The sequence below is a fragment of the Salvelinus fontinalis genome, chromosome 14, assembly GCF_029448725.1.
Source record: "Salvelinus fontinalis isolate EN_2023a chromosome 14, ASM2944872v1, whole genome shotgun sequence".
Classification (NCBI taxonomy): Eukaryota; Metazoa; Chordata; class Actinopteri; order Salmoniformes; family Salmonidae; genus Salvelinus; species Salvelinus fontinalis.
The window spans coordinates 32,158,322-32,173,001 of record NC_074678.1 but is presented as its reverse complement, the minus strand read 5'-3'; the positions used below and the strand labels follow the sequence as shown (position 1 = coordinate 32,173,001).

General features: G+C 45.7%; 1 protein-coding gene across 1 annotated transcript; it reads left to right on the top strand.

Annotated features, from left to right (window-relative positions):
* The first annotated feature begins 3,434 nt into the window (after positions 1-3,434).
* Positions 3,435-11,345, top strand: LOC129810649 (uncharacterized). Its single transcript, XM_055861379.1, has 2 exons — positions 3,435-10,933; positions 11,163-11,345. The coding sequence occupies exon 1, from the start codon at positions 4,410-4,412 to the stop codon at positions 10,455-10,457; it is 6,048 nt and encodes a 2,015-aa protein (XP_055717354.1). The 5' UTR covers positions 3,435-4,409; the 3' UTR covers positions 10,458-10,933; positions 11,163-11,345.
* Positions 11,346-14,680: the final 3,335 nt, after the last annotated feature.

Sequence of the window (14,680 nt, the reverse complement as noted above, 5' to 3'; positions counted from 1 at the left end):
TTATCCCTACTTAAATGGGTTTGGACAGAGGATGCTCCGTACAGTGCACATTATCAGAGTTACTGTAAGAGATTCTGTTATAAAACAGTAATACCTTTATCATAAATTATGTGCTACAATCAAAAAACATCCCCACAGCATGATGCTGCCACCTCCATGCTTTACCGTAAGGATGGGGCAAGGTTTCCTCCAGAAGTGAAGCTTGGCATTCAGGCCTTGTTTTCATCAAACCAAAGAAGTGGGCTGTCATGTGCCTATTACTGAGGAGTGGCTTCCGACTGGCCACTCTACCATAAAGGCCTGATTGGTGGAGTGCTGCTGAAATGGTTGTCCTTCTGGAAGGTTCTCCCATCTCCACAGAGGAAATCTGGAGCTCTGTCAGAGAGCCATCGGGTTCTTGGTCACCTCCCTGACCAAGGCCCTTCTCCCCTGATTGCTCTGAATACTTATGTAAATAATGTATTTCTGTATTTTATTTGTTATAAATTAGCAAACCTTTCTAAAAATCTGTTTTCACTTTGTCATTAATGGGATTGATGAGGGAAAAAAATAATTGAATCTAATTTAGAATAAGGCTGTAACGTAACAAAATGTGGAATACTTTCCAAATGCACTGTATAGGCTAATGACAGAAGAGAAGCTGCATGTATGTAACTATAGACAAGTTGAGTGACGAACAGCCAACCAAAATGTTGGAAATTATAAGCAGAAACGTATCTAAATCAGACCAAAAAATCCTGCACCCCCTGTCAAAAAATTGTTTGGCATTTTCTATAGCCTGTTAACGGGTTAGGGTTGGGTGCTGGCCTGTATTATTTATATTTTTTCTGGGGGTGCTGCAGCACCATCAGCACCCCTAATTCCAGCGGCTATGTGAAAAGATGTGGATTCGTTCATGCCTAAGTATAAAGGCTTAGATATGTCAGCACGTTGACACATACTGTACCCTTTCCAGAGTTAGAATATTCTACAACTACAGTGTCTTCAGAAAGTATTCATACCCCTTTACTTATTCCACATTTTGTTGTCTTACAGCCTGAATTCAAAATGGATGAAAATGCATTCATAATGACAAATTGGAAACATGTTTTTAGACAAATGAAATAAATAAATATGTTATTTACATATTCACACCCCTGAGTTAATACTTTGTAGAAACTCCTTTGGTAGCAGTTACAGTTTCGAGTCTTTCTGTGTAAGTCTCTAATAACTTTCCAGATGTGGATTGTGGAACATTTGCCCATTATTCTTTTCAAAATTCTTCAAGATCTTTCAAATTGGTTGTTGGTCATTAATAGACAACCATTTTCAGATCTTGGAATAGATTTTCAAGCAGATTTAAGTCAAAACTGTAACTCGGCCAATCAGGAACATTCACTGTCTTCTTGGTAAGCAACTCCACTGTAGATTTGGCCTTGTGTTTTAGGTTATTGTCCTGCTGAAAGGTGAATTAATCTCCAAGTGTCTGGTGGAAAGCAGACTGAACCAGGTTTTCCTATAGGATTTTGCCTGTCCATAGCTTCATTCCATTTATTTTTCATCCTGAAAAACTCCACAGTCCTTATCAATTACATGCATACCCATAAGATGATGCAGCCATCCTTAAACTTGAAAGTATGGAGAGTGGTACTCAGTAATATGTTGTATTGGATTTTTCCTAAACATAACACTTTGTATTCAGGATTTTGCTTTACCACTTTTTTTGCAGTATTACTTTAGTGCCTTGTTGCAAACAGGATGCATGGTTTGTAATAATTTTATTCTATACAGGCCTCCTTCTTTTCACTCCGTGTCAATTAAAAAAAATATATATATTTCACCTTTTTTTAACCAGGTAGGCCGGTTGAGACTGCGACCTGGCCAAGATAAAGCGAAGCAGTGCAACAAAAACAACAACACAGAGTTACACATGGGATGAACAAACGTACAGTCAAAAACACAATAGAAAAATCTAAGTAAGATTAGGGAGGTAAGGCAATAAATAGTCCATAGTGGCGAAATAATTACAATTTAGCATTAACACTGGAGTGATAGATGTGCAGATGATGATGTGCAAGTAGAGATACTGGGGTGCAAAAGAGCAAAAATAAACAACAATTTGTGGAATGAGGTAGTTGGATGGGCTATTTACAGATGTGCTGTGTACAGGTGCAGTGATTGGTGAGCTGCTCTGACAGCTGATGCTTAAAGTTAGTGAGGGAGATATAAGTCTCCAGCTTCAGTGATTTTTGCAATTCGTTCCAGTCATTGGCAACAGAGAAATGGAAGGAAAGGCAGCCAAAGAGGAGTTGGCTTTGGGGGTGACCAGTGAAATATACCTGCTGGATTGCGTGCTACGGGTAGGTGTTACTATGGTGACCAGTGAGCTGAGATAAGGCGGGGCTTTACCTAGCAAAGACTTATATATGACCTGGAGCCAGTGGGTTTGGCGACGAATATGAAGCGAGGCCCAGCCAACGAGAGCATACAGGTCACAGTGGTGGGTAGTATATGGGGCTTTGGTGACAAAACGGATGGCACCGTGATAATCAAATCAACGTTTATTTGTCAAGTGCGCTGAATACAACAGGTAGACCTTACAGTGAAATGCTTACTTACAGGCTCTAACCAATAGTGCAAAAAAGGTATTAGGTGAACAATAGGTCGGTAAAGAAATAAAACAACAGTAAAAAGACAGGCTATATACAGTAGCGAGGCTATAAAAGTAGCGAGGCTACATACAGACACCGGTTAGTCAGGCTGATTGAGGTAGTATGTACATGTAGATATGGTTAAAGTGACTATGCATATATGATGAACAGAGAGTAGCAGTAGCATAAAAGAGGGGTTGGTGGGTGGTGGGTGGGACACAATGCAGATAGCCCGGTTAGCCAATGTGCGGGAGCACTGGTTGGTCGGCCCAATTGAGGTAGTATGTACATGAATGTATAGTTAAAGTGGCTATGCATATATAATAAACAGAGAGTAGTAGCAGCGTAAAAAGAGGGGTTGGGGGGGCACACAATGCAAATAGTCTGGGTAGCCATTTGATTACCGGTTCTGGAGTCTCATGGCTTGGGGGTAAAGACTGTTGCGAAGCCTTTTTGTCCTAGACTCTGCACTCCAGTACCGCTTGCCATGCAATAGTAGAGAGAACAGTCTATGTGTAACAGGGTTGGTTATGTTTCCACTTGCCTCTAAAGAAATGTGTATTTGATGTTCAAGCATTCTTATTGGTTAGTTAAATTCTGATGACAATAAGGGGTGTTGTGATTGGCCCCACTTGCAGAGAGGGGGAGATCGCGAACGTCAGGTCTTCCCAGTATGAAAATGTGATGCAAGGGGTAGGTCACGTTCTGAATACTGTTTTCTATTTTCTATTTTACAATGTGTACAAGTTTGCTGTACGTTACTGATCTTATACATGTGTGGGTATATGGTACCTGTTAGGGATTGAGGGGCTTTCTGGGATATGCTTTGGCATATGATTGCTGTAAATAATTGTGTTAGCTAGCATACACCGATGTCATGGTCACATAAGCCACGGCTAACACAGTTGTCTTCATGCTACAGATTTTGTCATCGACAGCCATCAACACTGTTAAGCCCTGCACAACTAACGTGCTGTTTCCCATTTAACAACAGGTATTTACACATGTTATATTTTGTATTGTATTTTTGTATTTTGTTCGCCCAGTATGAAAATGTGATGCAAGGGATTTTGTCATCGACAGCCATCAACACTGTTAAGCCCTGCACAACTAACGTGCTGTTTCCCATTTAACAACAGCAGAAATAAATGATGCTCAACTGGGACTACTGGCCGAAGTGATTTATTATGAGAAAACACAACGCATGGAGAGTACACTATACATCTGTTACACTGGTGCCGTGACTCGTCTTCTTGTCTTCGCCGGACGTCACGTGGAGGGATCGGAGACCCGGCTTCAAGAAGTACTGTGGTTGCTGATACACGCCTAAGGCCTAGGTTTTGCATTCTGCGCAAGTGGAGTTCTCAGGGAGCTCTTGGTAGCATGAGTGAGTGGGGAATGTGATATACTGTTTATTAGTTGTATGTGTTGATGTTATGATTATTTAGTGATGTAATTGGGCTGTTACGCTAGTGACCTTCGTAAGCCAATTAACGTGAGGGTGATGCCATTTTCTACCACACTGTGGCGACAACTATTAAGGCGTTTCTTGTTACTTTTCTGTGTTGATTCTTGGTCTTGTTAGACAACTACTACTGAACTTTTGTTTTGAGTGCATTATGTTCAAGCTGATTTTATAGAAGTGTTAATATTGATTGTGATAATTTTCATATTTTTGGGGGGGGGAACTTAATATTTACAACAACAACAAAACAAATTATTATTATTTTTTAATTTATTTAAAAAATTGAAAGTTTTGTGAGAGGTAGGGGAGTTTTCATGTTTAACCCTTCACTGCCAGTGGGTAGGGGGGCAGCTATTTCTCCAGTTACTTCCACACCTCTGGCCAGGCCAACTACGCAGGCAAGTGTGCACCTTCCACATGATTTAGAGCTACCTCAACTCAGTGCATTCGAGCCAGTTTCACCTAATCCTAGGAAGGAGGATGTGTCTATGGATTTCCTGGCGGACATTGTTAAGCAGATAGATTACTCCATAGGTGAAAATATTGCCTCTTGTTTGGAATCAAAGGCTATGGGAGATGGGGTGGGACAGAAGGTTTATTATGTTGGTGGTACCAAGGTTGGGGCCAGCTCTAGTCTAAATGTAGTGGTGAAAAATGATGTCAGGGAACCAGTGTGTTTCAGGGGGGATGGTTCAGAGGAATGCACAGTGCATGAGTGGGAGGAGACCATGTTAGTGTACATGCAGAAGAAGGGCTATGGTGGGCAGGAGAGGTCAGATGAAGTTTTGGGTAAGCTGAAAGGGCGGGCACGTGACGTGGTAAGAGTAAGCCTACGCAGTAACCCAGTTGACTTAAGCCAGGGCCCTAGACCGGTTTTTGACATTCTGAAGCATCACTTTAGCGACACAATCAACTCTGACATGCCCCTAGCTGATGTTTATTCTACGTTGCCAGTGGAAGGGGAGACTCCATTTGATTACTGGATCAGACTGAACAGAGCCATAGAGGTGGCAGAGGACTGTTTGAAGAGGCAGAACAAGGAGCTAGACAATCCATCACGTGTTCTGACTGTCATGTTCATCAAGCACTGTCCGAACCCAGAGCTGTCATTGATATTCATGTGCAAACCATTGCATGAGTGGACGGCTGCGGAGGTCCATGGCAGGCTGGAGGAGTACCAGAGGAAGTGTAATGCTCCAAGTCCCTTGCGGCTGGCCCCACTGGTCACCACACTGACGCACGAAGTAAGTAGGCCAGTGTCGGCTGTTGCAAACTGCCCGGACCCCTTGCAGCAGCCCACAAATGGCTCATCCGAGGCATTGGATCGTGTGATGGGCATGGTTGAACGGGTCTTGGAGCAGAGGCCTCAGCAACCTGTAGGCGGCTATAATAACCGTTTCCAGAGGAAGCCCAGAAGGGAGAACCCGCCTTTGCAATGCAAAGTGTGTGGGGATGCGAACCACAGCACAATGGATCATTGTTATTCTAACCACCTATGCTTCCTCTGTTATGCAGCTGAGCACACACGTCGGGAATGTCCTCGCACTTCATCGGTAACTCCCGTCGCTCCATCAAACAGCAACACGACACAGCGGCAGGAAAAACTAGCGGGCCCGCACTGGGTGGGGGGAAGTGCTGGGCCTTGTGAGGTGCCCCAATTCGATAGTGTTGTAGATTTAGAGTCAATATATTCAAGTGTTTGTGATGAAGTCAAGTCGAACGAAAAAGTCATTATGCAAAATACACAGAGAGTGCTCCACAACGATGAACTCTTCTATACTAGTGTGTTACTGGGGGATGTTATAGAGGTGAGCGCTATGATTGACAGCGGTTCTATGGCATGCACATTGAGCTCTACAGTGGTGCCACGCCTGGAGAAAGCAGGTGTGCTCAAGAGTGGCTCCCTCAGTCCGACTGAAGTGGTGTTGGTTGGCTGCGGGGGGTTGAAGACCAAGCCTGTAGGTGTGTGTGAATTGAATCTGTCTGTGTATGGCAGCAGTGTCTCTGTCCCTGTTCTAGTAGTGGATGGCCAACGTGATGAGCTCATCCTAGGCAGCAACGTGATAAAACACCTCATCAGGGAGCTGAAGACGACCGGTGACTTCTGGGAGAAGATGTCATCATCTGAACACAATGGAGATGACAAACTGTTCCGTCTGCTGGCTAATGTAGAGAGATGGAAAGGGACAGAAGTGCCGGAAAGAGTGGGCACAGTAAGGCTGAAGCGGACGGTCACATTGGAGCCCATGCAGGAACATTTAGTCTGGGGCCGGTTGTGTACGCCTCAAAATGTATCTGCGGGCAGTGCTGTCGTTATTGAGCCTACGAGGACACGCTCAAGACCGAAAAACATTCTAGTGGGGAGAACAGTAGCGACATTGTGGAGCGATGGCTGGGTCCCTGTCAAAGTTATCAATCCCTCACCAAAGCCAGTAACAGTGAGACGCAATGCCAAGATAGCGGATGTTTTTCCTTGCATGGCATTAGAGGACTTTGACACTGACTACATAGATGGGCCCACTGTTGAACCGGTCCCCCTGGTGCAGCAGGTACACAAAATGGATGCCAATCAAGACTTTGACAATGGTAGTGGAGATAGCTTGACCGTTGACAGTGCCGTAAAACCGCACAGAGTGACAAGTGAGGTGTTGCACGATTTAGGTCTAGGTGACATTGACATTGAGTCCACTCAGTTGTCGCAACAGTGTAAGGCCCGGCTAGTTCAGCTAATAGCCCGCTACGAGTGTATCTTCTCCCGGAACAAACTAGATTGCGGGAAGGCTACTGGATATGTCCATCGCGTCAGACTCAGTGACACTAAGCCTTTTAGGCTACCTTACCGTAGGCTCTCCCCTAACCATTATGACAAGCTCAGGCAGGCCTTGGATGAGATGGAAGAGCGAGAGGTAATCAGGAAATCCAGCAGTGAGTATGCCTCCCCGCTCGTGCTGGTCTGGAAGAAGTCTGGCGATCTGAGACTGTGTACAGACTTCCGATGGCTCAATGCTCGCACCGTAAAGGATGCTCACCCTCTACCTCACCAAGCTGATGCTCTGGCGGCCCTGGGTGGCAATGCCTTCTTCTCTACAATGGATTTGACCTCAGGCTACTACAATGTGGAGGTGCATGAAGACGACAAGAAGTTTACAGCCTTCACTTCTCCTTTTGGGTTATACGAATATAACCGTCTTCCACAAGGACTGTGCAACAGCCCAGCTACATTCATGAGGATGATGTTGAGCATTTTTGGGGATCAAAATTTTTCTAGCCTTCTATGCTACCTGGACGATGTGCTGGTTTTTGCCCCGACTGAAGAACTTGGATTGCAACGCTTGGAGTCAGTTTTTGAGCGTCTCAAGGCCCATAATCTGAAATTGGCTCCAAAGAAATGCCATTTCATGAAGAGGTCAGTGCGGTTCTTGGGGCATGTCATCAGTGAAGGAGGTGTGGCCACAGACCCGGAAAAAGTGAAGGCTTTTGCAGGGATGACAGAGAAGGATCTCATGGAGGATAACACGGACGTGCCCTCCCAGGGGAAGATTCGGTCCTTTCTCGGAATGATAGTCTATTACCAGCAGTTCATTGAGGGGTGCTCCACCATCGCTAAGCCGCTGCATGGGCTGATAACTGGGACGAAGGCACCACGCCATGGGAAAGGAAAGAGGAAAAGAAGAATAAATAGGAAACTCACAGCAGCAGACTGGACTGGTGAGTGCAAACAGGCCTTTAGTCAGTTGAAACAAGCTCTCCTCGATCAGGTCATGCTAGCCCACCCTGATTTTAGTAGACCTTTCTTGCTGTCTGTAGACGCATCTAGTAATGGATTAGGTGCTGTCCTCTCCCAAGTGCCAGAGGATGGGTCTGCAGCCAGGCCCGTAGCATTCGCTAGCAAATCTCTTACTTATGCACAGTCAAAGTATCCTGCCCATAGGTTAGAGTTTTTTGCTTTACGCTGGGCAGTCTGTGAGAAGTTTAGTCATTGGCTAAGGGGCAAGCCTTTTACTGTATGGACAGACAACAACCCATTAACATACATCCTGTCCAAGCCCAAATTGGACGCCTGTGAACAGAGATGGGTTGCTAAACTCGCTCCATTCGAGTTTGACATAAAGTACATCCCCGGTCCCAAAAATGTAATTGCTGATGCACTCAGTAGACAGCCATTTGTGCAGCCGAGCGCTCTCCACCGCATCACAAGGGTTCCATGCAAGGCCTTGCTGGAAGAAGCTGCGGGAGTACATGCTGAGAAGGTGCAAGATGTGTTCCGCTGGTCGAACCACCCATTCGACCTCGAAAGCTGCTCACCGTCAATTGAGGCAGATGCCTGTGAAATTGTCATGGACTGCCAAACTACCTCCTATCCTTCTCCTGGTTCTCTGTCAAAGGAAGCGGTGTCAGCAATCCTGAGGTCGCAAGAGGAGGCTGGTCTACAGAACTGTGCGCTGCTACTGCCTCAGCTCACTCAGTCACTGGTGCCACCTGAGATGTCAGATGTGAGAGTGCTGTCCCGTGATGACCTGATATCAAAGCAGTGCCAGGATGATGCACTCGCCAGAGTTGCCTTCTACGTGGACAGGGGCCGTAGACCTTCTAGGAGGGAACGTGGCCATGAACCAATCGAGGCTCTGCGGATTCTGAAGACCTGGGAGAAGCTCACTCTGAAAATGGGTGTACTATATCGCGTTACCAAAAGTTTGCTGTCAAAGAGGAAGACGTACCAGTATGTAGTACCCACCTCAATGCGGGCGACAGTTTTGAAGGGTGTCCACGATGAAGCCGGTCATCAGGGGCAACAGCGGACGTTGTACTTGACGAGACAGAGGTTCTTCTGGCATGGTCTGGAGTCGGATGTGAGAGAGTATGTCAAGACCTGCAAGAGGTGTGTGTTCAGTAAGGCCCCCGAGCCAGAGGCCAGAGCTCCACTGGAGAACATCATCACAACTGAGCCCCTCGAGTTGGTGTGTGTGGACTTCTGGTCTGCTGAAGACTCCAACAACAAGTCCTTGGATGTTCTGGTCGTCACTGATCATTTTACTAAGATGGCCCATGCCTTCTTGTGTCCGAACCAATCAGCTAAAGCAGTGGCCCTTCAGCTGTGGAACAACATCTTCTGTGTGTATGGTTTTCCTCGTCGTATCCATTCCGACCAAGGGGCCAACTTTGAAAGTAAATTGATTGCTGAGTTGTTGAGTGCTGCAGGAGTCCAGAAGTCGCACACAACTCCCTACCATCCAATGGGGAACGGGGGAGTCGAAAGGTTCAATAGAACGCTGGGAAACATGACCAGGGCTTTACCTACGAGAGCGAAGCACAGGTGGCCCCAGAAGCTGAAGTCGTTGACCTTCGCCTACAACTGTACAGTCCATGAAACCACGGGCCACGCCCCTTTCCAGTTGATGTTTGGGAGAACCCCACGTCTGCCTGTCGACATGATGTTTGGTACGGTGCTACAAGACTCAAATGTTGTAGACTATGATGAGTACGTCAAGTCCCTGACGAGAGACCTGAGGGAGGCCATGGAGACGGTACAGGTGTCGGCAACCAAACAGCTGAAGAGGCATGCGGGCCTCTACAACAGGAAGATCAGAGGAGCTCCAGTGGAGGTCGGTGATCGGGTTCTGCTGGCGAATAAGGGTGAACGTGGAAAGAGGAAGCTGGCGGATCGCTGGGAGAACAACCTCTATATTGTTACGGAGAAGAATAGTGACATCCACATCTTCAAGATACAGAACATGTCGACTGGCCAGGAGAAAACGGTCCACCGTAATCTGATAATGCCTGTAAACTTCTTGCCTCTCCCTGACACTGCCTTAGAGACACCTAATACGGGAGACCGTGAGGATCTGAGTGAGGAGATGGAGGACTCATCCATGAATGATATACCAGAAATGGACATCGGTGAGAGGACTACTGTGTGGGTATCAGAACAGACCTTGGAGGAAACACAGTCGGAGCCCTCTGAAAAAGAGACCCCAGATGTGCTGGAAGATGGGCCACTGGCGAGGGACCCTCAGAACTCACCACATTCTGAGGGTGCCACTGGTGGCACAAGCATGTCAGAGCTAACCTTTGGAGAAGAAATGTCCGAACCCTCTGAGGAAGAAAGACATTCTGAAGATGCTACTGGTGGCACAAGTTCCAGCAACAGTCACAGAACCCTTGACCTTGACTACCCATCGACTGTGGATAGTGACCCACCAATGGTGGTTGTAGTTGAACAGGTTAAACGTAATGATAACTCTGTTAGGACTGTCAGGTCAGGGGCTGGTCGAGTTAGGAAACGCCCAGTGAGACTCATTGAGACTATGCAGACACAGAGGGTTTTTCATACAGAATTCATTAGAGTACCTGTGTGGGTGTAGGATTAGAATCCAAGTCTGTAGCCACAATTTTTTTTTTACTTTTAACGTTCAAGAGACCCTATAGAGGTAATGGGTCAGGGGTCATGTAGGCCAAGGTTTTTCTGTCTGAGGTTCTTATTGTCACTGAGTGTACTGAACATGTAACAGGCATGTTTTCCTACGGGGTCTTTGAATTCCCCTAATTCTCTTTAGAGAATAGTCTTTGCACTGGAATATTTGGTGACATATGTATTGCAAGGTATTGCATACCTCATTTTGTTTCTTTGTAGTTTGCAAGTGTAATTCAGCAGGGGAGAATGTAACAGGGTTGGTTATGTTTCCACTTGCCTCTAAAGAAATGTGTATTTGATGATCAAGCATTCTTATTGGTTAGTTCAATTCTGATGACAATAAGGGGTGTTGTGATTGGCCCCACTTGCAGATAGGGGGAGATCGCGAACGTCAGGTCTTCCCAGTATGAAAATGTGATGCAAGGGGTAGGTCACGTTCTGAATACTGTTTTCTATTTTCTATTTTACAATGTGTACAAGTTTGCTGTACGTTACTGATCTTATACATGTGTGGGTATATGGTACCTGTTAGGGACTGAGGGGCTTTCTGGGATGTGCTTTGGCATATGATTGCTGTAAATAATTGTGTTAGCTAGCATACACCGATGTCATGGTCACATAAGCCACAGCTAACACAGTTGTCTTCATGCTACAGATTTTGTCATCGACAGCCATCAACACTGTTAAGCCCTGCACAACTAACGTGCTGTTTCCCATTTAACAACAGCAGAAATAAATGATGCTCAACTGGGACCACTGGCCGAAGTGATTTATTATGAGAAAACACAACGCATGGAGAGTACACTATACATCTGTTACAAATGACTGTGGTGGCTGGGGTCTTTGACAATTCTTAGGGCCTTCCTCCGACACCGCCTGGTGTAGAAGTCCTGGATGGCAGGCAGCTTAGCCCCAGTGATGTACTGGGCCGTACACACTACCCTCTGTAGTGCCTTGCGGTCAGAGGCCGAGCAGTTGCCGTACCAGGCAGTGATGCAACCAGTCAGGATGCTCTCGATGTTGCAGCTGTAGAACCTTTTGAGGATCTGAGGACCCATGCCAAATCTTTTAGGTTTCCTGAGGGGGAATAGGCTTTGTCGTGCCCTCTTCACGAGTGTCTTGGTGTGTTTGGACCATTCTAGTTTGTTGTTGATGTGGACACCAAGGAACTTGAAGCTCTCAGCCTGCTCCACTACAGCCCCGTGATAAACTACATCTATTAGGTTAGTATTGTGTAGTAACTACATTTTTGTTGATCCATCCTCAGTTTTATCCTACCACAACTCTGTAACTGTTTTAAAGTCACCATTGACCTCATGGTTAAATCCCTGAGCGCTTTCCTTCCTCTCTGGCAAATGAGTTAGGAAGTACACCTGTATCTTTGTATGACTGGGTGTATTGGTACACCATCGAAGTGTAATTAATAATTTCACCATCCTCAAAGAGGTTTTGTAACGTCTGCTTTTTTTTACCCATCTACCAATAGGTGCCCTTCTTTGCGAGGCAGTGGAAAACCTCTCTGTTTTTTGTGGTTGAATCTGTGTTTGAAATTCACTGCTCGGCTGAGGGACCTTACATATAATTGTATGTGTGGAGTACAGAGATGAGGTAGTCATTAAAAAAATATTGTTTTAAACACTATGATTGTACACAGAGTGAGTCCATGCAGCTTATGTGACTTGTTAAGCAAATTTTTACTCCTGAACTTTAGTCATGCCTTTAGTCCCTTTCGCATTGAGGACATTGAAAAAAGCAGAAAGTAATTACGCACAGATAGAATGAGAAGCCCTAGGCATCGTTTTTGGAGTGTGTAAGTTTCACCAGTATCTGTACGGGAAGAAGTTCACCCTTCTTACAGATCATCGTCCGCTAACGAGCATCTTTGGACCGAATACTGGCATTCCGTCACTTGATGCAAGCACAATGCAAAGGTGGGCTTTGCATTGTGTTACCATTCTGCCTTCGCTGAGGAAACCAGTGTTGCAACAGCTACACTCAGGTCAATGTGGAGTGATTCACATGAAGGAGATCTCACAAAGTGAGCAGCCAGGATTGGATGGAAGCATTGAGGAGAAAGCAAGAACATGCTCCTCATGTTAAAAGGTTCACAACGTACCTCAACTTGCACCTCTTCATTAGTGGGATTGGCTGGAGGAGGCGTGGCAACGCATACACGTCGACTTCACAAGTCCATTCGAAGAAAGAATGTTTCTTGTAGTAGTGGATGCTCATAGCCATCATGAAGTCTATTTCTGCAGAGAAGACCATCGAGAAGCTAGGAGAAGTGTTTCATCGGTTTGGATCGCCACTCCAACTTATTAGCGACAACGGACCGCAGACAGTGTCCCACAAATTGGCCACGTTCCTACAGGTGAATGGCAGACAGCACATCAGGTCTGCACTGTGTCATCTATCTACCAACAAGCTGGCAGAGAGGCTTGTACAGACCATGAAACATGCCTTAAAAGCATCTCAGGGCCAAGGGACACAGCACCAATGTCTGCACAGCTTCCTGCTATCCTACAGGAACACGCCACATTCACCCACCAAGGCTTCGCTTGCATCGCTTCTCCTGAAGAGAGAGCTACACACAAGCTTTGACCTACTCAAACCTTGGGAATGCAAAGGAAACAGTGCGACGTTGACAGGAGAGCCAAGTCAAACGTTCTGAACTGAGAGCAAAGGACATCGCTTTCAATTCTGGAGAAACTGTCTTAGCTAGGAACTACCTCAGAGGACCAATGTGGGTTCCTGCTACAGTCATTGCTCAGACTGGTTCTGTGTCCTACTGTACACTGTTCAGACTGCAGAGGACGTCATCTGGAAAAGGCACACAGATCAGTTACTGTTGAGTAAAGCCACACCGACAGAATCACCAGTGGTCCATAACTGTTACTGGGTGACACCCTGACCCAGCAGTCGTCACCTAGGGCAGTGTTTCCCAACTCCAGTCCTCGAGTACCCCGAACAGAAACACATTTTCGTTGTAACCCTGGACAAACTCATCAAGGGCTTGATAATGATAATGGCGCCGGAGGAGATGGCTGCCGTTTTACGGTCCCCTAACCAATTGTGCTATTGTGTGTGTTTTTTCGCATTATTTGTAACTTAATTTGTACATAATGTTTCTGCCACCGTCTCTTATGACTGAAAAGAGCATCTAGATATCAGGACAACAATTACTCACCTTGTATTGGAAGAAGATTTTTCTTTAACGAGTCGAACGCAAAGGATTTACTTCAGACACCCGACAAGGCCCTTATCCCTGTCATTCTCAGGAGAAAGAGACAGAGATATTTGGACGTAGGTCGGGGTGCCTTGTAAGGATCCGAAGGCGAGTGGGTAATCTGCCTTTACCATCAGTCCTATTAGCTAACGTACAATCATTGGATAACAAAACAGACAAACTATGATCACGTATATCCTACCAACGGGCCATTAAAAACGGTATTATCTTATGTTTCACTGAGTCGTGGCTGAACAACGACATGAATAACATAAAGCTTGCGGCTTTTACGTTGCATCGGCGAGATAGAACAGCCGCCTCTGGTAAGACAAGGGGTGGCGGTCTGTGTACGTTTGTAAAAAGAAAACAGCTGGTGCACAAAATCTAATAGTGTGGAAGTCTCAAGGTTTTGCTCTCCTGAGGTAGAGTATCTCATGATAAGCTGTGGACAACACTATTTACCAAGAGAGTTTTCATCTACATTCTTCGTAGGTGTCTATTTACCACCACTAACCGATGCTGGCACTAAGACTGCATTCAATGAGCTGTATATGGCCAAAACCAAACAGGAAAACACTCACCCAAAGGCGGCACTCCTAGTGGCCAGAAACTTTATTCCATTTTACCTAATTTCTATCTATGTTAAATGTGCAACCAGAGGGAAAAAACTATAGTCCACCTTTACTCCACACACAGAGACGCGTACAAAGCTTTCCCTAGGCCTCCATTTGGCAAATCTGACCATAATTCTATCCTCCTGATTCCTGCTTACGAGCTAAAGCTAAAGCAGGAAGCACCAGTAACTCAGTCAATGAAGAAGTGGTCAGATGAAGCAGATGCTAAGCTACGGGACTGCTTTGCTATTACAGACTGGAATATGTTCCAGGGATTCTTCCGATGGCATTGAGGAGTACACCACATCAGTCACTGGCTTCATCATCGATGAC

What these genes read in the sequence shown, in the direction of transcription:
- LOC129810649 (XM_055861379.1), top strand. Translation starts at nt 4,410, where the DNA reads ATGTTTAACCCTTCACTGCCAGTGGGTAGGGGGGCAGCTATTTCTCCA.